Source organism: Cricetulus griseus, chromosome 3 (genome assembly GCF_003668045.3).
Source record: "Cricetulus griseus strain 17A/GY chromosome 3, alternate assembly CriGri-PICRH-1.0, whole genome shotgun sequence".
NCBI classification, from domain to species: Eukaryota; Metazoa; Chordata; class Mammalia; order Rodentia; family Cricetidae; genus Cricetulus; species Cricetulus griseus.
In genome coordinates, this window is record NC_048596.1 from 70,559,073 (window position 1) to 70,581,001 (window position 21,929).

General features: G+C 46.8%; 1 protein-coding gene across 8 annotated transcripts in view; it reads left to right on the forward strand.

Annotated features, from left to right (window-relative positions):
• Fgfr2 (fibroblast growth factor receptor 2) overlaps positions 1 to 21,929 on the forward strand; it is a 101,991-nt gene that overhangs the window by 9,311 nt on the left and 70,751 nt on the right. For 4 of the 8 annotated variants that reach the window (XM_035442164.1, XM_035442166.1, XM_035442165.1 and 1 more), the window contains 2 exons: positions 10,546 to 10,812; positions 11,945 to 12,022. The exons of 2 other annotated variants lie outside the window; for them this stretch is intronic. In XM_035442164.1, the coding sequence (XP_035298055.1) occupies positions 10,546 to 10,812; positions 11,945 to 12,022 (345 nt within the window). The remainder of the gene's footprint in view (positions 1 to 10,545; positions 10,813 to 11,944; positions 12,023 to 21,929) is intronic. 2 more of the 8 variants (XM_035442168.1, XM_035442171.1) reach the window with 1 other exon arrangement.

Here is a 21,929-nt window from a genome sequence, read left to right on the forward strand (position 1 = left end):
TTCACTTTGGTGGTTAAAAAAAAAATGTGAACTCTGGTCCCAGCCAAGTGTGGAGGTGAGTGGCACTGGCCAGGATACCAATCTTTGTAGCGGGGTTACTTGTTCAATGAGTGGGGACACTCAGAGGCTGCAGACATGAAGTGAGGTATGGTCACTGGTGACAAGAAGGAACCAAGGCAGCTTTCCAACAGAACAAACACAGTGCAATGCAGTGCTTGGGTGCACTCCCAAGCCGGCAGAGAGAAGATGCTCTAGTTGTGCTTTTCTAGTCTTGGGGTGAGTCAGTTTCCCAATTTACTGGTTAATTGGTTGAGCTAGGGTCTCAGGTAACCCAGGCTGGCCTCGAGCTATATAGCTGAGGCTGCCCTTGAACATCTGATTTCTCCTATCAACACCTCCTGAGTGCTGGAATTACAGGCACGGACCACTCTATGCCCAGTTCCCATCTCATCTTTGTTGTAGAAAGGTGGCCAGTCTGAAGAGGCTGTGCCATGTTGTAGTTGGGTTATTTTCCTTCGCTCCTTGATGTCTCTTTCCTGGCACTTTATTTCTCTGATTGGTTTCTTGCCCAATCGTCATGGAGGCCAGGAAATGGCCAGAGATGAGAGGCCAGGAAAGTCCTGCTGGTTGTGGGCAGAGTAGTGATGGCTCCGTCCATGCCTGGCACAGTGACACACCTTGTCCTCAGGAAGCCACAATGTTTGGGCGCCTCGCCCAGATCTTCTGGACTCAGTGGTGAAATCTGCAGGTAGGCACCCTGCAGATCTGTTTGCTTTCTGAAAGCCTCCCCTCCAGGCAAATCTGAGGTCTGGAAGGCAGGAGAGAAAGGTTAACCATGGTGGTGCCATCTTAATTTGAAACTTCCAAGCAAATGTGGGTTTCAGCTCTCCTGAATAGCAAGCATCCCTGTAGACTTGCTTTTCCCCTCAAAACACTGCAGCAGGGAAGTGATCCTTACTACTCTGGCCTGCCTTTCTTGGATTAACCCAGCTGCAATGGTGTCTTCCCCAACTCCGGGATGATCCTGCCCTCTTCTGAAAGCAACTTTCTGTGAGGTCATTGCTGTCCAGCTGCTTGCTGACCGCTCCTCTAGCTGAGAGTCTCCTTGGTGGCTTCCATGCAGCTAGCTGGGCCTCAGCAACAGGATCAAAACCTTCCCAAGGAGGAAGGCCATCTGTTTCTCAGTCTCCAGCTGCTGGCCCTTCATTTGCAATTGGCTGGGATGCTGTGGAGGGGACTGGTCCTGGGGACACATCTGCAGGCTCTGAATGGTGTTGTAACTAGGGTCCTACTGAGAAAAGAAAGGCCAAGCCCTTTAAATAAACTTGCTGAACAATACTCCCCCAAAGGTCTGGAGTCAGAGAAGCCAGAGGCAGCCTGCCCTCCAGGGCTAACTCTTAACCTTGCCTTTTGTAGCCAGGCCACTTTAAAACTATTCTTTTATTCAGAAAGGGAAGGTGGGAGGGTCTCCTCTAAACAAGGAAAATGTCACATAGGATTTGGGCATCGATCTGCCCCTTAAGGGAATTAGATGGCAAATATCTCCACTTGAGTGTATGCCATGTATTGAATATTTATCTCAGTGTCAGAGAGGCAAGCCTGTTCCAGATGCAGCTTCTAAAGGGCCACAGGCAGCATGAAGTCCTTGCAAACTTGCCTGTGGAATGTAGCTGGGCCTCGGGAACACCTGCTAATTACCCTAGTTCTTTGCAAGCAGGCCCTCAAGCTGTAGCTGCTTCAGGCAGCACGATTCTTGGGCCTGTCGCCTGTCTTTGGTGTTGGGGGCCTTATCCCCAGCATCTGGGAGTTGTGATAACAGCCTGCTGGCATCTTTGACTGTAGGGACTTCCTACAGGCTGTAACCTGGTGTGTGTATTAATTGAGTGGATGACTAGCAGGTGTGCTGTGTGTGTGTGTGTGTGTGTGTGTGTGTGTGTGTGTGTGTGTGTGTGTAGGCTAGAGGGTGACTTCCTCAGGTTGTTGTCCACCTTGGTTTTAGTGACAAGGTCCATCACTAACCCAGGATGCACCACATAGGCTAAGCTGACTCTGGTCAGCAGGCCCTAGAGATGTACCTGTCTTTGCCTCCCACCACACTAGCTTTTTTATCGCCAGCCCCTGGAGGTACAGTAGGCTGTATGTCTTTTGGCTCACTAGCTTCTTGAAGCAGTTATTGGACATGGCCTGGATGAGGAGGAACCTCCCAAGACCTTTAGAAGTTTAGTTCCACTTGGGAACCTTGCAGGAATCCCCACTTAGGGAAGCAGCGCATATAAGATGTGACAGATTTCTTCATTTGAAAGAAATCCCTGGTTTGGAGTCAGAGGAATGCAAGTGGACATTCTCACGGGGCTGCATAAATCTTCTGTTGACCCATCGACTGACCTGTTACAATCAGCTTGTAACCCATAAATCAAAGCCCCAGGTGGCCCCTGGCTGGTGCAGGGCTGCAGGTAGCCCACTTGCCCTACTATGCACAGAGCACTTTCTCTTAATGTGCTTCTTATATCAGACTGCTCAAGGGACTTCCCAGAAAGCCTTGGATTTTCTCTTTGTGCCACCATTGGTCAGCAGCTGGCGTTGCTGGTGTCTCAGAATCTCTCCATGACTGTTGGGTGAATGTCTGTTTGTCTGTTGTACGTACTACATGGATAAAGCAAAGACTGTGATGTCATGGGGACAGGGGTTATGACATTTGTCATAATAGGAATCAGGAAATCTCATAGTGGAGACTTTTGGGTTGGATTTTGAAAGCTGTTTAGGAGCCTCCCTGGTAGATTAGAGTAGTAGTTTGGGGGGGGGGGATGGGGACAGTATCCCCTCAGGCTAGACAAGTCACTAAGTAAATGAATAAAGGGAGGAAGGGAGGTATCTGGGACCCAGGCAATGTTGTAATTTAATTTTCCAGAGAGACACTTCAGTAACCCTTAAGCCTGTGACATTGTAGGTTGGATATATTCCATCTAGGCCTTCACCTCTTTAGACCTCCTTACCACCCATTCCTTGATGTTGTAGCTACAAGGAGCACACACCTGGCCCCACAACCAAGATTCACTGAAGTTTTCCAGGGGCATTTGTCTGTCTGTAGATCCAGCCCTAGATGGCAAGGTTTCCAGAACAGCGTGTCCCAGGGAGTCCCACAGTCCTTAGGATGCCTGTGCTTTCTCTGCAAGTGTGCCTTTAGGACGTGGGAGACCTGGGACTGGCCAGCCAGACTATGGACAGACTCTTCTTTGTACCGATGAGCCTCTTGTGAGAGGTGATTTGACATAACTTGTAGTGCCAGTTTCCACTTCCTGGGTGCTGTGGGATCCAATGGCTGAGCTCTTTGGGATATACTCTCTGAACAAAAGGCTCTATTTTGCAGTTCTTGCTCAAGCAAAGCATCAATAGCTAGGGGATTTGTGTGGACTGCACGGGTTTGATTTCTGCTCACGGCCCAATGGGAATTTCACTCTTGTGAACATATGACTTGAGTGCATATGTTGTGACCAGGAGAGGAATTGTCCCTCTGTCACTTGGACACAATCATCACATGTTAGGATTTGGTGGGAGAGGCCATGCAGATGGATAAGGAGTGGAACTGCCACTTTGAGTCCAAGTATCGGGTGATATAGTGACTCATTCTCCAGCGAGGGCATTCTTAGACCCTTTTGCCCTTTTTACATTTTTATTTTCTCCTGGGCTCAGCATAATTTCTTTTAAATACAGAGGGCAGTTCACCCTGTTTCTCAAAGCCAAACCTAAATTATGAGGGGTGTGCCTAAGTACGTAATGTGTAATGGTTCCCATATTGGAAACATTTACTACTTACTAGTCTTCTCTGATGGGGTGGCTTGAGCCAGGCTAGAGTTTCTGGGGCCGTCAGGCTACTGCAGTTAAGGGAGCTATTAGTGGGGGTGATGCGGTCCTGACATGTGTCTGAATAGATGCTCCAGCTATTGGTTGTAAACAGAAAGCCTTGGCAGCCTGTTCACCTATCCTCTCCCCAGACTTTACGTCTCTTTCCTCCCACCCACCCCATGATTTTATGCAGCAATATTTCTTGAGGTTGAGATCTTCCTTCTTTGTCCTGCGTGGGTGTCGGCCCCCTCCTCTCTTTAAGAATGAATTGTACCAAGGCCTTATAAGGCCTGAGTTGGATATCAGGATTTGAAAGTTGGTTCTTGTAAAAGGGACGCTCTGAGAGAGCAGGAGCTACAGCAGGCAGCTCTGAGATGTCACCTTTGTGTCTGAGGACAGGCCACCCACCAGAGGTGGTTCTTCCGGACTCCACCAAAGGACCCTGTTCCCTTAATATCTTTATATTGAGCTCTGGTGCCAGCTCCATGCCAACCATGCCATGCAAAAAAATACAGATGGGGCTCTTCCAAGGTCCCAATGCTGCCAAATGTCACAGGTTTCTAAAAGCCTAGGTGGGCATGCCAGGTGTCACCTGCCCTGTTTTCTGGACATCTTTGATTTGCGGTTACAAAGGACATTTCAAGTTTCATGGCCAGTGGACACAGCCCGTCAGGACTGTGGAGTGGCCACTACAGGGTATCTTTGTGGTGCAGAGGGCAGAGTGGGCTAACCCACTGCCACTCACCTGAACCTGGTGTCCCGTGACTTTGCAGTGACATTTAGCAGCTGGATCCCCATTCTCTGTCAAGACTTTTGGCAGTCCTGTGGCTGTGGTGTTTATTTGTCTTGTACTAGATGGCACTGTCTGGGAGAGCACCAGACAATGTTATTGTGCTTGCCCAGTGTTCTTGATGCAATCTTAGTAGTCTAGAGATGTGCTGGAGGTGGGGACAGTAGAGCTGGGCAGCCCAGTTACCTGACAGGACATGCCTACTGGGACTACCTCTCCACCTGCTCCCATCTCCTTTTCTCTTTGGTGTTCTCCCCTGCATTTCCCCTCCTCTTTGCTTCCCACCTCCCCCTTTGCTCCCTGTATTTCCCTCTTCTAGGTGAATCTATTTCTTTCTATCTCCCTTTCTTTCCCTTCTAGAAGAATGTGTTTGGGGATCAGATACCTTGTAGGGAGACTCCCTAAGTGAGGCTGCTTGGGGCCACCCACTGTGGAGTCATCCTGGGGACATCCTGGAAGTGGCTTGAATTGTGAAATGTGGTATGGTTAGTTGCCCCAGAGGTGGTCTGCAGAGGTGATTCTTTCTCCCTGAGGGGTAAGAATCTACCATGCATTCTGAAGGAGGTGATTGGCTGGGGCAGGCCTTGGGCTCCCATCTGTTTTCTGTTTGCACTTGGGCGCCATTTCAGAAACCACCCGGGAAAAGTTTATAGGCAAACATTATAAAAAGTGACAGTCTGAAGTGCTGCTATCGCTGGCTTGGCAGCATAGAGCCTTACCTGAAGCAGCTTCCCGTTTCCAGCCGCTCTAACTGTTTGGGAGCCTCATGATGGCCATCCTGGTGGTGCTGAGGAAGAAGTCTGTGCACTGTGAGGTTCCTCATTCCCAGCCTCATCTACTTCCTGCAGGATCCCTTCCTAGGGTGGCTCACACTTATTAAGTCTCCCCACTCTGCTCATTTATAGGAGGGTAAACACAAGTTGTCCCTGGTAACATCTAGGTAGGTCCCACCCAGACCTGCCTGGATCTGCAGAGGGACTGGGGGGCGGGGAGGGGGCCAGGAAGATTCTGCCTCAGTTTCCCTTTCACCTGGGTCAGAAGTCCCTCATTTCTAAATCCCTACTATCTTCCGAGGAATAGTGACACGAGGGATGTCTTGCACATAAAGTAGGCTCATGGCAGGGTGAGAGCCATATATATATGGCATATATATATTCACTGGTTTTGAATGCACTCTTTAGTTTAGGTAGGCCTTAAACTTACTCTGAAGCTGATAGAGGCTTTGGAATTATATGATCCTCCTAACCCAACCTCTTAAATGCCCACTGAGTGCCACTGTGCCACAACACTGTTGATATTTTCATTATTGACTTTTGACTTTGTGAAGGGCCCTCTTTTTTTTTTAATGAATATCAGAGTATTCAACTCACTGAAAATATACCTACTACACGGAAACTGCTGGCATGTCTCAAGGGATAGAACTTGTGGGTAGAAATACAGCTAAGCCTCCGCATGGGAGAGCCTCCAGCCACGGTTGTGTTTGTAGCAGGTAGAAACAGCTGAGTGGATCCCTCCCAGAAAGTAAACATGTCTGTTACCTTGTTTGTTCAGAGAGTTTAGGTAACAGTGGCAGTGCATGGCCTAGCTCCCATGCTTCTTTTCCTAGTACTCATTTAATTATAAAAAAAAGGTATGAGAACTTGCTTTCTGTCTATGGAAACTTCCTAAAGAATGTTTGGTGTCTAGAAAAGTAGCTTCTGGAACTTTCTCCCCATTGTGCTGTGGAGAGTGCTGAGGAGGGAGTTTGGGAGTGCTCTGAGAAAAAGTCAACGGTAAGCCACGGCATCAGAAATGTTGATATTGCTATAAAAGGGACTGTTTGGATTTCCCAGGGAGTTCCTTGCCCTGTGTCAATTGTCATGTGTCACACAGAGCATCTTGGTAGTCAGGCAAGGAGTGGCCTGTGTGTGTCAGAAGGCCGCCTGAGTGGGAGAGACTCAGGTAGGATGTGGTAAGCACGGTGTCTTTGGTGTCTTGGCAGCTTATAGGACACTATGAGGTGATTAGCATGTAGAGTTGTATGTAATACCACAGGACTCTAGGAGCAAGTAATGTGTGAGTAGCTAACTCTGAAGTTCCCTGAAGGAGTTGGCCACAGAGAGAAGGCTTCAGCTCTCAAACAAGTCTCCAAGGCCAGGTACGAACAGGACAGCTTCTCCCCAGCATCCCTTTTGGGTCCCATGTTCTTAGTACCCTGGCCCATGATGTATCATATGTGTTCTCCATTTTCAGGGTCCTACCAGCTGGATCAGTAGGAACATTAGATGACCTGGGATGCCATTGGTTTGCTTTTCTCCCTCCTTAATAAGGTTCTGTCCACCCCTCAATGTCCTTCTCTTCCCTCACTCTGCAGTTTTGACCCTTCCCTCCCTCTTTTGCTTTTATTTCCCAGTTCTCCCTCCTTCCTAGGATACCCAAGGAGGAGGTAGCATTGTTTACTAAGTGGGTCCTCTTGTGGAATGGCCATCACGGAGGCAGGAGGAATTGTGCTTTCCATCTTATCCAAGACAGTTGCCTTGGAGGAGGCCTTGACGCTAGAATGGCTTGATTCCATAGATGCTTATCTGTCTTATTTGTTTGCAGAAGATACTTTACTGTCTCAGAAACCAGTCATTTTCCTGGGAAACTAGAGTTTCTACTAGAAATCAGATCCCATTTTGAGCATGTCAGGTTATCCTCATCGTTCATTGAGATGCGAGCCCATCTGTGAAGTCTTGAGATAAAATCCAGTTGTTTCCTCCTTATTCTCCAGACACAATGTCCTGCCACAGCTATGGTTAACACTTTCAACTTTAGAACCATGGTGGGATGACTAACATTGAGTCAGTGGGTTGTGGCTGCCAGATCAAGTTTCCAGAGCGCGAGCCTCTTAGGTGCCTCACATATAATCCCTAGGTATTCCTGTATCTTGAGGACCCTGTGGCTGAGAGGCTATGCAGGGCAGAGTGGAAATCCACTCATGTGTCCTGTACCCGGGACAGTGCCTCTTTACCAAACATCCTGTCCCCTGCACTACCTGAGAGCCCCTCTCCATCCTGTGTTTCTCATGGCAGAACTAGAAATAGTGGTGCAGTATGGTCCAATTGGTCCAGCATGGTCTGGCAGTGCAGCCTGAATTCATTGAGTCTTGAGCCTTTGTTGATATCATGTGGAGGAAGGGCTTCTCAGTGGGTAGGGTAGCCTTTAAGGCCCTACCATTTTCTAATGTTGTGTGAATCTCTTTCAGGGATGCTAGGACTAGAGTGAGAGGAAGTGTGAGTGTTGGGGTCGAATTGAATCCCCCTTCCTCTCCATATTTCTCTTCCTTGACCTTAAAAAATATAAACCTTTTATTTTACTTGCTGTCATTATTATTGGTATTTATTATTAGTACTACTGAGTGTGTGTATGATGTATGAGTGTGTGTGTGGTCTCATGTGCCACGTTGCATATGTGGAGGTCAGAGTTGCAGTCTTGTAGGGTCAGTTTTCTCCTCTGTTTCCACCTGTTCATGGGCTTCTGGGACCAGTCTTGGCTTGGGGCAGGAGTGCCTTCATCCTCTGAGCCTTCTTGACAGACCCGCCTCTCCCTCATTCTGTTAGCTGCTCAGTTCAGCTGCCTCTTGGTTTAAACAGGCCTGGGAGACCTGATCTGAGAACCTCCCAACTGAACTCTCTACATCTTTCAAATTTGGCTTTGTGCTTTACTTGCCAGCACACAGGGCACCTGCTACTCCTTGTAAGAGCCTCCTCCCATCACCTCCTACAACAGAAGCTGAAATACCTTCTGTGAGGGCAACACTTTCAATGTTTGGGGCTTGCAGGCCATGAGATCTCTTTTGCAATGACTCCAGCCCGCCCTTGTAACACAAAAGCAACCCCAGACAATACATACCCAAAGGAGTATGGCACTGCTCCAAGAAGTCTTTGTTTATGAAAGCAAGTGGCTGGCTTGGCCCTTAGGCCTTGCTTTGCTGACTCCTGCAGCCCGTGGGGCCTTCATCCACCATCTCCAGGTGGCCTGCTACCTAGGTATCTCACTCTAAGACTACCTCACACACTTCATATTTTCTGTCAATTTTCTATTTAATTTCCTTTGCCTTATTAGAGTGGAAGGTCCACCAGAGCAGGGACTCTGCCTTGTCTCCTGTTGCTTCCTGAGCACACCGAACAAAGCATGGCCTGTGGTAGATATTCAATAAACAGTGGACGAGTGAGAAAAACAAGCCCTTAAACTTTACCTGGCTGTCAGTTGGGTCTTGCTTTCTGCCCACCCCCCTCTCCGCCTTTTGTTTTTCTTTTTCATCAACTCCTATCTTCTTCCTTAATGTGGGTTTCCCTCTGTGTTCATGCACTGTTTAACGTCTGTGCCCCTCTTGGCTTGTGTGCGTTTGAATGGGATCCCCTGTGAAAAGCCCCGGGCCCCTTGTGTTGGCTGCTGCTGCTGCTGTGCTGGTATTTCTTGGACCAGATGTTTATTAAATAGTGGGACTAAAGCATGAATGGACTGTATTTTAGTCATGTGGGAGATTTGTTCTTTTGAGTGGGCTCTGGGCAGAATAAGTGCCTTGTGATGCCCAGATGTTGCTGCCCAGATCTGGAATCGTCCCAGAGTAGACGGAAAGCATTGTGTTTTCTGGGCTCAAGACTCTGGGTACCATTCACAGCTCTCACTATGGGCATGAAAGCTTACTTCATGGGCCCTCAGGGTCACCCTGGCCCTGAGGAAGGGCAGTGGTCTCATCTCTCCCTGCCTCTTCAGGGACTGTGATGACGTTCAGTATGCCTGCCTTCTCTGTGTATGTCAAAGGTGCCCCAGGATGGAGATGGGAGTGAGGCATGAAGACCTATCAGAGTTGAGCTTTCCACCCGGGACTCGAAGGTTTCCTCAGGAAGTCAGGACACTCACAGGCAATGTGTCTATTCCAGTGGGGTTTTTTTTTTGGGGGGGGGTGCAGATAGATGGACTTTAGAGTGGGAGAGATCTCTTTTATTTCCAGTCAGGTGACTGATATGGGGTGGTGGATCATGGAGGACCATGATTAATGTGGGCATCAAAGGAGGAGCTGGGCTAAACAGGAGCAGGAGGGAGGACAATGTGTTCATAAAGAAGAGAAGGATGTTGAGGAGACTGGGGACTGGGGCAGGATGGCTCTGGCTTCACTAGTAACATGAGAGGTGGGCATCCTTATTCAGAAGCTGATTTGCAGTATCGGGCCATTAATTGTCAGGGACCCCCCTCCTTTTCTTTCTTTTGATGTAAAGGGTAGCCAGGCATGTATTATTTTGAGGAAGACAGCGTTTCCCAGCTCACCCAATACAGAACCAGCTCAGTACTGATTGGACCATGAGAGCTAACAAAAATGAGAAAGTCAATAGTCCCCACTTCCCAAATGACCAAGAGTGTGTAGATGGGTCCATTTGCCCTTGAATTTGAGACATTTCACAAAAGCTTGGTTCTGTGGTAACAGGCTAAGTGAAACATGAGTAAATAGTTAAGTCAGTCTGAGAGAGAGAGAGAGAGAGAGAGAGAGAGAGAGAGAGAGAGAGAGAGAGAGATCGCATACACCTCCCTCATGTTGAATGACTAACTTGGCAATCAGTACCTTTAGACTTTTCTTACGGATTTTCCCTCTACTCTGGGGCATGGCTGGTTTTTAAAGCCCTGTTTACAGTATGTGGAAACAAACCAACACAGGACAGCTTCTGGCTGCTTCTGTGGCCGTTGTTTCCAGGGCTGTCAGTCAAGTCTGTGTGGGGGCTGCTTCCTGGCTTCTGGGGTGTGGTGAGAGATGGGCAGCTCCTGAGGCCATTTGTAAAACAAGAACAGCGTCTCCTGGGAAAGAACTGGCCTCCACTGACCTTTGTTGGACCTTCTCTCCTCTCCCTCCTTTCCCATCTGCCTCTGTCTTCTCTCTCCCACCTGTTCTACAGAGCCACCAACCAAATACCAAATCTCCCAACCAGAATCGTACGTGGTCGCCCCCGGGGAGTCGCTAGAGTTGCACTGCATGTTGAAAGATGCCGCGGTGATCAGTTGGACTAAGGATGGGGTGCACTTGGGGCCCAGCAATAGGACAGTGCTTATTGGGGAGTACTTGCAGATAAAAGGCGCCACACCTAGAGACTCCGGCCTCTATGCTTGTACTACAGCTAGGACGGTAGACAGTGACACTTGGTACTTCATGGTGAATGTCACAGGTGAGTGGGCTTGCAAGTGTGACACTCTGTCTCTTCTGTAGCTGTTTTCTGATTGAAAGTTGTTATTATTTTCGGCCAAGTGAAATCACAGTGAACTGTACTCATTGACTGCCAGGCACATAAAGTGTCAGCTTGCTATTCATTCCAGACAAGGTCTTCCTTTGTTGCCCAGGCTGGGCTTGAACTCCTAGACTCATCGCCCCACCCCCACCCCCACCCTACACACACACACACACACACACACACACACACACACACAAGCCGATACCACAGGCATAGACTACTATGCCTGGCTGATCTATTTCTGAAATTCCTCACTGGTACCTGATGTACCACAGATTTCTCAAGTGACCGAGATATTCCAAGTCAGAGCACACAGAGTCCTCTTCACCCTACACACTCCCAGCATTCTTGGCATTTACAGTATAGAATTGAAATGTGGGAATCTAGATTTTGGTTCCTTTATTAAACTCTGAATTTTTCTCCTTGTTATTATAGTGAAGGGGATGGGTAGCAACAGGCCTCCTTTGTGGCCAGTTGGGAATTCTGCCTTCAGAATTCTAGTTAGCAATCAGAAAGTCCACATAGGAAACTGAATTTTGTTAGGGAGTCACTTCTATCTTGAAAGAAACCCCAAATACTGAAAATGGGAAATAAAACCAATGTTGGGCTATTATAGAGTCAAAATTTGTTGGGGTGTGGGACTCACAGTTGGGAGCATCAGCTGTTCTTCCAGAGGCCCCGGGTTCAATTCCCAGCACCCACATGGCAACTCACAACTGTCTGTGGCTACAGTTTCAAGGGATCCAACACCCTCACACAGAAATATATGCAAGCAAAACACCAATGCATGTAAAATAAAAATAAATAAATCATTAAAAATTATTGGGGATTTGTATACTGTTTGAAGCTCAAAAACCATTCCAATTTTAGATAGGAGAAAACCCTGGGAATCAGATGGACTCATCACAGAGACACTTTAAGCCATTAAAACCATATTAGCAACATAGGGTCTCTGACATTCCTCCTGGGCTCTTGGGTGGCTGAGCTCTCTCTGAGAAGAGCTCAGCTGCAGGTGATGGTGACTTTGGCCTTTGCAAACGCATCCATGGATATGTTCTTTTGAATGCAGATGCCATCTCATCTGGAGATGACGAGGACGACACAGATAGCTCCGAAGACTTTGTCAGTGAGAACAGGAACAACCAGAGTAAGTAACCTGCCTCTGAAGGTCTCCGAGAGAGGAGTGACGAGGGGAAGTCCCGCCTTCTGTCGAGTCCTCACCTGTCTTCTGTTGACTCCTCCAAACCACCGTGCTGTGTCCCTTGACCCTCACTGCCCCCCCCCACCTGCTATGTCTGCTGTCCCTATTTTCTAACTTGGGAATAAAGTGTGTTGCTGTCCACCCTCTCGCCACTTGTCCTTTCTTTTCTGTGTCAACGGCTCTCTCTTCCAAACACTATTTCTGTCTGTGGTTTTACTTTCTTCTTTGGTATCTCAGTGTTCACAGATAGACCAACTAATAGGTCTTGTGGCCATCTTAGTTTTCTTCATAACCCCTGTCATGCCTTTCCTGACGTAGGGGTGATTGCCTCTCCTACCTCCCTGGAGTTTTTCATTGTTATTACTGGTTTATTCATTTATGGAGACAAGGTCTCAACTTTGTTGCTCAGACTGGACTTGAACTCCTGGGCTTGTGTGATCCTTCCATGAGCCTCTTGGGTACTGGGGCCCACAGGTGTGAGCCAGCTTGCCCAACTGATCCATTTTGGAAAGTCCTCCATGGGGCCTGGTGGCAGCTTGTGGTTGGAGGTCAGAGATGTTCCTTATATGTGGTGTATAGCTTAACAAGATGATCTGGTCCAGAGCACACATGTTCTGAGGCTGAGAGACCCCCAGCCTTTGCAACACTGCTCTTGCTGAGGGGAAGAAAGCATGTCTTCCTCTGAGGACGGTGATGAGGAAGGGGGTGAGTGCTGGCATGTCTCAAGGCGGTGGGCACTGGGTACTGACTCTTGAGGTTGCTGACTTGCCGGGTAAGAATAACATGGCCAGCTTCTTGGAGCTGGGCAGCCAGAGTTCCAGACTTGATTCACGTCTCAGCTGCTGTCTGGGCCTTAGATGGGAATGGCAGCCATGTCTTCTGGGAAGTTAGGGAGATGGAAGGAGAGCATGTGCTTCCAAGACTCAGTGCTTGTGAACACCTGTTCTTTAAAGAAGCAAAACACAGAATCAGTTACCTTCTCCAGGCAGGGCTGGACTGTTCCAAAGAGATGGTGGTTTTGTTTGTTTGTTTTGCTTTTTTTCCCCCATGCCTGTTGTATTCAGTGTTTTTGTGAAAGGATTTTTTTTTTTTTTGCTCACAAGTGAATTAAATGAGTCATAGATAATAGTAATCAGTTACTAAAATGAGCCTGTGGCCTTAAAAATATGTTTTAGGGCTGGTGATGTACCTTGATTGGTAAAGTGCTTACCCAGGACGCATAAAGTCCTGTTCTCAATCTCCAGCACTATGACTGAGCACAGGCACATGCTTGTAGTCTCAGCTGCAGAGGTGGAGGAAGGAGAACCAGAAAAAAAAAAAAAGGTGCAATTAGGATAGCTCACAGCAAAATTAGGAGATTACCCACATACTTCTTCCCTGCCCCAAGTCTCCCATTGTCAACAACACTTTGGACCTCTGAAGAGCCCACATCGACTCAGCACTGGAGCCCAAGGTCTGTGATCCTCAGGGTTCACTTGTCGGCCCTGGGACTTATGCAAATGAATAGCAATACATCTCTATCCTTGTGCTATCACAAATTTTTATTGTCCTAAACATTGCTGAGCATCACTTACACACACACACACACACACACACACACACACACACACACACACACACTCGCCCATCCCTTAGCTTTGCCTGTGCAGAAATACACACTTGGCATTTTCTCTCTAGTGATATGCATTACATATTTCCCCCTGAATTTCCCACAGAATTCAGCTAATTTTTTCTCAGTACTGAAAAGTATCTCCTAGTTTCTTTGTACACAGTTTATGCAACCCTCTGTTGAAAGACATCTTGGTTGTTGCCTAGATTTGGCAGTCATGAGTAGAGATGCCATAGACTAGGTGTGGGTTTGTTTAGATATGCACTTCCTCTTCTTCTCCTTGGAACATAACTGTTAGATGCTGTGGTAAGTTCAGGTTCATTGGAAGCTTGCCAAACCACTTTCCAAAGCAGCCACAACATTTTACGTTGCCACTATCCATGAAGGAAAGCTCCCCTTGCTCTGCATTCTTGCCAGCATTTGGTGATGCTGGTGCTCTGGATTTCTGCCATTCTAGAATGCATTTCCTTGTGATGAGGATGGGAAGCATCTTTATTTGCCTGACTGTTATCTCCATGTGCTCTTTGGTGAGTGTCTGGTAAATGCTTTGGCTTATTTTTTAATTGTGTTGTTTGTTTTCTTATTGTTGAGCTTCAAGTTTGTATGTTTTGGATAGCAGTCCTCTGCTCCTTTTCTTATTTCAAGTTCTCTCTCCTAGTGTGTGAATACCTGTGTTTCAACAGTGTCTCCCAGTGCAAGCATTTTAAACCCTCACTTATCAGCTTTCTCATGGGTCCCCTCATGCCTTTGGTGTCGTCTCTAAGATGTCAGAAGTGAACTCAAGGGCAGTCCTCTTCCTCCTGGGGGTTTTATAGTTTTGTGCTTTACATTTATATTCCAGTTGTGATCTATTTGCAAGGTCTGTGCCTAGATTTATTTTCTCTTACCTCTGGATATTGTTATTCCTGTACTGTTTATTGAAAACACCATCACTTAGCCTGGGTTAGCTAACAAAGAGAATGTTGTTAGCTCCTGGGGTAAATATAGTCACTGCAGTGAATATTTGGCTTTGTTCTTAAGTCGCAATAGTTTGGGCATAAGCAGAAATAATTTGGAGAATGTAATTTTTACTTTAGGGAGAGTGAGCACTTACTTAGCAAAGTGGTTTTCAAGTTGGCCTGGACCAGCAGTGTCAGCATCACTTGGGAACCCTGTAGAAATGCATTTTCCTTAAGCTTGTCTTCAGACTTAGCTAGTTAGGGATGTGGGGTGTGTGTCCGTGTCCATGTGTCACACACACACACACACACACACACACACACACTTGCCCCAAACAGACAGAAACTACTAGCCATGTTCATAAAAACCAAGAAGGCAAGTGAAAGTCTGTGCTACTATGGGTTGTGACAACCTTGCAAAGGCGTGTTACCTTTCTTACTATTCTCTGATTACAACACGGGCTCAGCAGAATATGTTGTGCATAGTTGCTGTTCTTTGGCTCTCCCTGAAGCAGGAGGTGGAACCCTCCCAAACCAGATCTGGAGGGCACTGGGGTTGGGTGCTGGCTCAGGTACTGCCTCCAGTAACTCTTAATGCAGAAAGTAGTGAGTCTTATTATAGTGACCAGAAAATAGTCTCAGGGAGCAAAGGGAAGTGTCCAGCCCCTTGAAGACTGGTACCCGTGGCTATCCCAGGTCCCAACGGGGATGGGATGATATGTTTGCACAGTTGTTTACAGCTCCCAAGTGGTACCACATGTGGGTGCCTCCACGGTTGATTGAGACATCAGTTTCCACCCACTTGGTTTTGCTGGCACACCTGGGAATTGTTCCGTGCTGGGTCAAGTATGCTGCCTGGCGACGTTACCAGGAGCACACATGATGTCATGACAAGTAACAGCAGGTATAGCTTATGTAACAACCAAAGCTGAGTGATTGGAATCTCCTACTGTCTCCGAGTTTGCCTGATGGGGACCTCTGGGGCTATTGCTGTGACTTCTTTCCTGACTGCTCAGCATCTGTGTAGAAGGGCCAGGCTGCAGAGCATGGTGTGTAATGGTGCCACCCCATAGAGAGGTTGCCACACTTTCACCTTGCAGTGGGGCTTTTGGTAATTAGCTCTCAAATGACACCAGTTCTGTCCCTAAGATGGGTGCTGTGTGGTGATTAAGGGCTGGTGTTAGCTGTACCAGGATTACTGCTGCAGGGAGGGGCCTGTGAAACATTAGTGCTATTTAAAGAGATAGCAGTTCTTAGCTGGCTACTTGGCCACTGCCATCTGTTAGTGTGATTAGCTTGGTCTGATTCACAGGTGCAGCCTGGGGCAGCTGAGATTAAGCAGCTGTGGCTGTGAGTGTGGACCAAAAGAATGCTGGGACTAGGATATTTGGCAAGGAGGGAAAGGGGATATTACTATTCAAACTTTTTTTTTTTTTTTGCCACCTCAAGTGTCAAATGCCTGACCTGATTACTATCAAAAATGCAGAGGCTCTGAATTCTCTGCATTTTTAGACACCTGGAAACATCCTTGTGTCCATATTGAATCCCCTGCTGCCTCTGTTGTCTGGAGATGCCACGGAATGTACTTGAATATTCAAGTTAGCCAGTGGTACTCCCATGACAGTGCCGACTGTGGTAGTCTTGGGTTTTGTCAGCACCATTTTCCTTCTTCCTTCTGGAACATTCCATGTTTTAAGTTTGTGTTGTCCATCTTGAAAAATGTCCAAGTGATTCCTTCTGCCAGATTGCTAGATGGTCATTTATCTGGTTTTGTTGGTTCGATGTAGGAAGACAAGCTTCCCTGAACAGCAGAGGTTCTGTGTAGAGTTAGGAAGCATGGTACCAAGTCCAAGCACAGAAACAACAACCAAGAATTAAGAAGAGGGCTGGGACATGGTCCAGCGGGTAGAGAGGTGCTTGTCACCGAGCCTGATGACCTGAATTAGTTCTTGGAACCCATTTGATAGATGGAGATCAGACTCCCACACTCAAGGTCTTAGTTAGGGTTACTATTGCTGTGATGAACCACCATGACCAAAAGCAAGCTGGGGAGGAAAGGGTTTGTTTCACTCAAAAGCAGTGAGGGAAGGAACTCAGGATGGGAACCTGGAGGCAGGAGCTGATGCAGAGGCCATGGAGGGATGCTGCTTACAGGCTTGCTCTCCATGGCTTGCTCAGCTTACTTTCTTGTAGAACCCAGGACCACTAGTCCAGGGGTGGGGCCACACACAGTGGGCTGGACCTGTCCCCATCAATCGTTAATTAAGAAAATGCACTACAGGCTTGCCTACAGCTGGATCTCATTTTCTTAGTTGAGGCTCCCTCTTCTCCAATGACTCTAGCTTGTGTCAAGTTGGCATAAAATAAGCCAGCCCAGTCAGCATGCATGTGCATACATGCACATACACCCCCTCCCATGCACATCATGTTTCAGAAAAAGAATGAAGAGGCATGAGGCCCAACAGTGCAGTTTTGGCTAAGGAGCTGGTAGCTTTAGTATCTTACTATGTTCAGTTTTCAGGTGATGTTCAGTTTTCAGGTGGATATTGTTGGATGTTTGGTTTGCTCCTAACTTTTTACTCTCCTCTTGTTGATCTCGCTGAGGGAGTGGAGTCTATCTCGTTCATAAGTTCATATAAGCTCTGGGAACTCATCTGTTCTACTTTGTGACATTGTCTACCGTATGACCTGGCATTGCCTTTTTCAGTAACCCATTGGTTTCTTGAGAGCAAGGACCAGCCTGGTGTAGAATGAATGTTTTTTTTTGTTTGTTTGTTTTTACAGCCTTCCCAAGAATCTTTATGGGTGCCACCTAAAGCAGAGTGGTGTTCAGATCTGGTCTATGTATGAAGAAACCAAGCCATCGTTTTTCAAAGGATATTCTCTGGAACCCTAGTTTAGACTAAGCCTCTGCTGAAAGGGACTTGAACATTGTAGCAAGTTTAGGAAACACCTCGTGCTGTTACCCTGGCTTAGAGGCTGAGTCCAACAGCACCATCCGTGCTCTATGGGGTCTGCTGGTAAAACGTCTGTTTAGTAGTGTTCTTTTCCAGGATTTCTCAAACCTAGTGATCATAAGACCCCTTTAAAATTTAGCATCTTCTAGCATGCTGTTATGCATGCACTGTACGTCCCTGCATGGGCCGGCTGGATGGATAGGGCCCCTCATCCCCTTTAAAGTCAAGGCCTTCTATCACAGGTGTGAAGGGAATCCCCAGGCCATATTTTTAGTAGCTGACTAGATGACGTCCTCACACCTTGCCAGCACCAGCTCACTCTCCTGAGCAATCTTGTGATGTCAACATAAGCATAGGCTCAACTTAACTTGCTTTCTCTGGACCAAATGTTACCAATTCAAATGCTGATTTTTGAAACACAGCCAGATTGAAGGCCATAGAAGGTTCTGCATTTATGCATTAGCTCGGGAAAGGTAACTTGCCTAGTTCTTGCCGTTCCTGGGAATTTAAGTCTCTTTGTAGATTATCTGGCAGCAGATTTATGGAGGTTTAAAAAAATTATTTCCTGGAGCTTGTGTTTAAAGTGATTGTTTCAGAAGATTCTTAGAGTTAATTCTTGTTTGGATCTTGTTTGGCTCTGTTGCTTAACTGGAGGGGACCACAGCAGGACAGCAGTGTCAAGATTCCTATTGTTGACCTTTCCAGCGACAAGGGATTTTTCCATTTAGGTTTCATCTTTGTTGAGACCTGCAAATGTCACTTACTCCACCTGAAAGAGAAAGGTGGTGGTCTTATTTTCTTCTTTTTCCAGGGGGAGGGCTAGGAGGAACTAGGGAAAACCAAAGTACAGAGCTCTGAGATCCCAGGCTCTTTACGGGTTACCCTGTTGCTGCTAACAGTCCCGAGTCACCATTGCTCTGATATTTTTGTTTTTTAAAACTTGGTAGAGATGGCATTCAAGTTGGTGAATGTAGGGATTAAAAAGAGTGAAGAAGACGAAGTATGTAGGCTGTCCGACTGTTCTGGAAGTTCCTCCAAATGGAAACCTCATCAGTTGGTGGGTTCAGGCAGAAGGTGCTGATGGTGAAACTTCCCCTGGCCAGCTGCACTGTCAGTGGTTGGGAATTCCATGGAGCCTCCCAGGGTACTCTAGTCATTTCTCTTGTGAGTGACTGACACCCCCACTCCCCACCATGTGGATTAAACACCTCACTGGTCAGTGGGCTGTTTGATAGAAATTTCTAGAAGCCAGATTGTACCTGTGGTGGTTTGAATAGCATTGACCCCAAAGGTTCATATATTTGAATGTTTAGTCACCAGGGTGTGGCTCTATTTGAGAAGGATTAGGAGGTGTGGGCTTGGTGGAGAAAGTGTGCCACTGGGGATGGGCTTTGAGGTTTCAAAAACCCTTGTCAGTCTCTCTTTCTTTCTGCCTATGGATCAGGATGTAGAGCTCTCTGCTTCTCCAGCACCATGATGATAATGGACTAAGCCTCTGAAACTGCAAGCAAGTCCCAGTTAAATGTTTTCTCTTATAAAAGTTGCCTTGGCCATGGTGTCTCCTCACAGCACTAGAACAGTGACTAAGACAACTCTTTTCTAAGTTATCTCCCACCCCAGTCCATCTCTCACTCTGCTAGATTTGGTTTTTCTCAGTTTATATCAAACCAAAAGCAGATGAATGACAGTCTATTGCAAGAATAGTGACATTAAAAAAACAAAACAAAACCAAAAACCAAACACATCAGTGGGCATAGCATTCAGATGTCCTGATTAGTGATATTTTTAAAAGCCCTAATTATAGACTTAAGGCAGGGGCCTTAGTGAGGCTTTAGGGAGTTGGGGAGACTTGATCTAAGAGCTGAAACAGCCTGTGTGTTTTAAAATTTCTGCATCAATAAAAATAAAGTTGGCAGTCATCAGCGTCCCCGGCTCACATAAATCGTGAACTTTTGACTTAATTACTGTGGGAGAGTTCACAGGGCAGGCTGCTGTGGTTGGAGAGCATTGCTAAGGGAGCTGGAGACTGGGGGCTAGCCTTGGCCCGGCCTCTGGCTTTGTGACCTTGATCAAATCACTTAACCTTTCTGGGTGACATTGATCCTGGCAGCCATTAAGCCAGATGGAGGAACATTGTAATATGATTCTCTGTTTTTCCTTTAAAATATTGGGCTGTGCTTGCTTTTTGCTTCTGGACAGGGAACATCTTGTAAACCTTAGATGTCAATACTTGGCCGTGTAAGGGTTTTTATGAGGCAGGCCCAACAGCTTACCTTTTATCATTAAGTTTAAATTGCAGGGTCAAAAACCCCTGTAGTCCTACCATCTGTTGACAAAATCAATACCTGAGTAGCACATGGATGCCTGGAAAGAATATTGGAACCTTATCAGGACAGCTTCCCTGGTTTATAGTAAAGCTTTGCCCCATCATCCATCCTTCCACTCAGTCTGCTACACAAGCTGTGGCCTGTTTCATTCTCTGCTTGCTAGCTGGCAACCACCAGCAGGTGTACTTTCAAGGATGGACACCCAGTGGGGAAGCTGGCATAAGTGAGGAAGAATCAGCCCTTGCAGAGGAAGAAGTGTGGACCTCCTTGGTGGGACAGAATGGTTAAGGATTGCTGTGGGGTACTTGGAAGGATTGTGCATGGAGTTAGGACCTCTCTTTACTCAGAAGCATTATAGCAGAGTGAAAATGTCCTTAACACGATACCTAGAGCTGATCAATGCTGGTATAAAGGAGGATGGTTCTCAGTGGGTTGACTGCATCTTTCTGATTGGATTTTACTTCTTTGTTATGCTGCATCTCACTGTTCTTTTGATTTGCTTATTGCTAGTATTTTGTGACCAACAGGACATTTTTTCTTTTGCTGTGTATACCCAGAGGAGATCTAAGAATGTCAGAGCCAAAGAGAAGCCCATTCATTTGCTTCACAAGTGACTTGGTATGCTTCACTTTTTCTGCCTTTGGAGGTCTGTCCCACAATTCCCTCTTATCAACCAGGTGACTTTGAGTACATGTTGCACATTCCTGAGGGAGGCATAGAAAGCAGCTGCTCACCATCCTGATTTCAGACAGCCTCATGCGTTCTTGGCTTGCCGATTCCAGTTCTAGTAAGGTTGTTGAATAGCCAGTGTGTGGCCATCTGCTAGGTACCAGGATGGTCTCTGCATCTACAGGCTTTTACTCTGTTGCAGCAGTTCCTGCTCCATGTGGGGTTGTTGAAATGCTCTCAAGCTTTGGTAGGGAAGAGGCTGGCTTGGCTTCTCTAAGATGCCTGGCCCTTGTCTCTTTGGATGTATACTCTACACTCTACTTCTTTGGTGCCTGGATGTTTGTAGGTGGTTACTTTGTGGAAATGGTTGGGAATATTGAGGCGTCTGGAGAGTCTGGAGTGTTAGACCTGCGAATCCAGCAGGAGGGAGGATGAGGCAGGATTTTGAGTTTGCTGCCAGCCTGGGCTACATAACAAGACTGTCTCAAAGGACAGGAGGCTGCTGCGGAAGGAAGCACAATAGGATGGTCGTATAGAAGTGTTGTTTTTCTAGATTATGTACATCCTTTACGTTTATATCAGGAAGAGCCATACAATTAAAAATGTGTTATTGCTAATAATAAAACAGTTTTATCTCTTCTGCAAGCATTGTTTTTTTTTTTTTTTTAGAAATATGCACACTTGCCATCCTAAGGGGAGGCTCAGTTGCAAAGGCTGTTGCCTCGATGTAGCACTCAGTAGAGTGTCAGTGGCCAGAATATCAGGAGCTTGGCAGAGCATTGGGATGGCGGTTCCCTGACACACTGGTACCTTGAACAAGTTAGCTCAATGACCTTTCAGCTCCGAGAGAACTGTTGTGAAATTCAGTTCCATCTACAGCCTTATAGTGATTGGATTTCATAGTGACCCCACCCACCATGGGTCTCTGAGGCTGAGGCAAGAAGCATTGCCCACACTGTGGTGTGTGGCCAGTGTCTGTTTTGTGAGAGCAGACCTACCAGATAGAGTTTAACTCTAGGGAAGCAGGTACCTGTTAGAAATCCCAGAGCTTTTTTATTTTTTTATTTTTTAAAGCCTATTCCTTAAGTCATGCCTTAGCTACCAGGACAAAGGCTTGAGTTCTTGGGTTGCCAGTGTGCTGTTGGCACAAGTCAGGACAGTGTGTTGCGCGTGGCTGGGGGGCAGCCCCTGTGGTGGTGCAGCCTCATTGATAGCTTAGAGTGGAAAAGAACATTCCGAGTTCCTGAGGCCAACCCTTCTTTTTGATCTCAGAGAACATGAAAATAATGCCTAATGGTTTGTAAGCACCTATTTGTTGATTTCTTTTATGTTTTTTTTTTTGAAAGGACATTC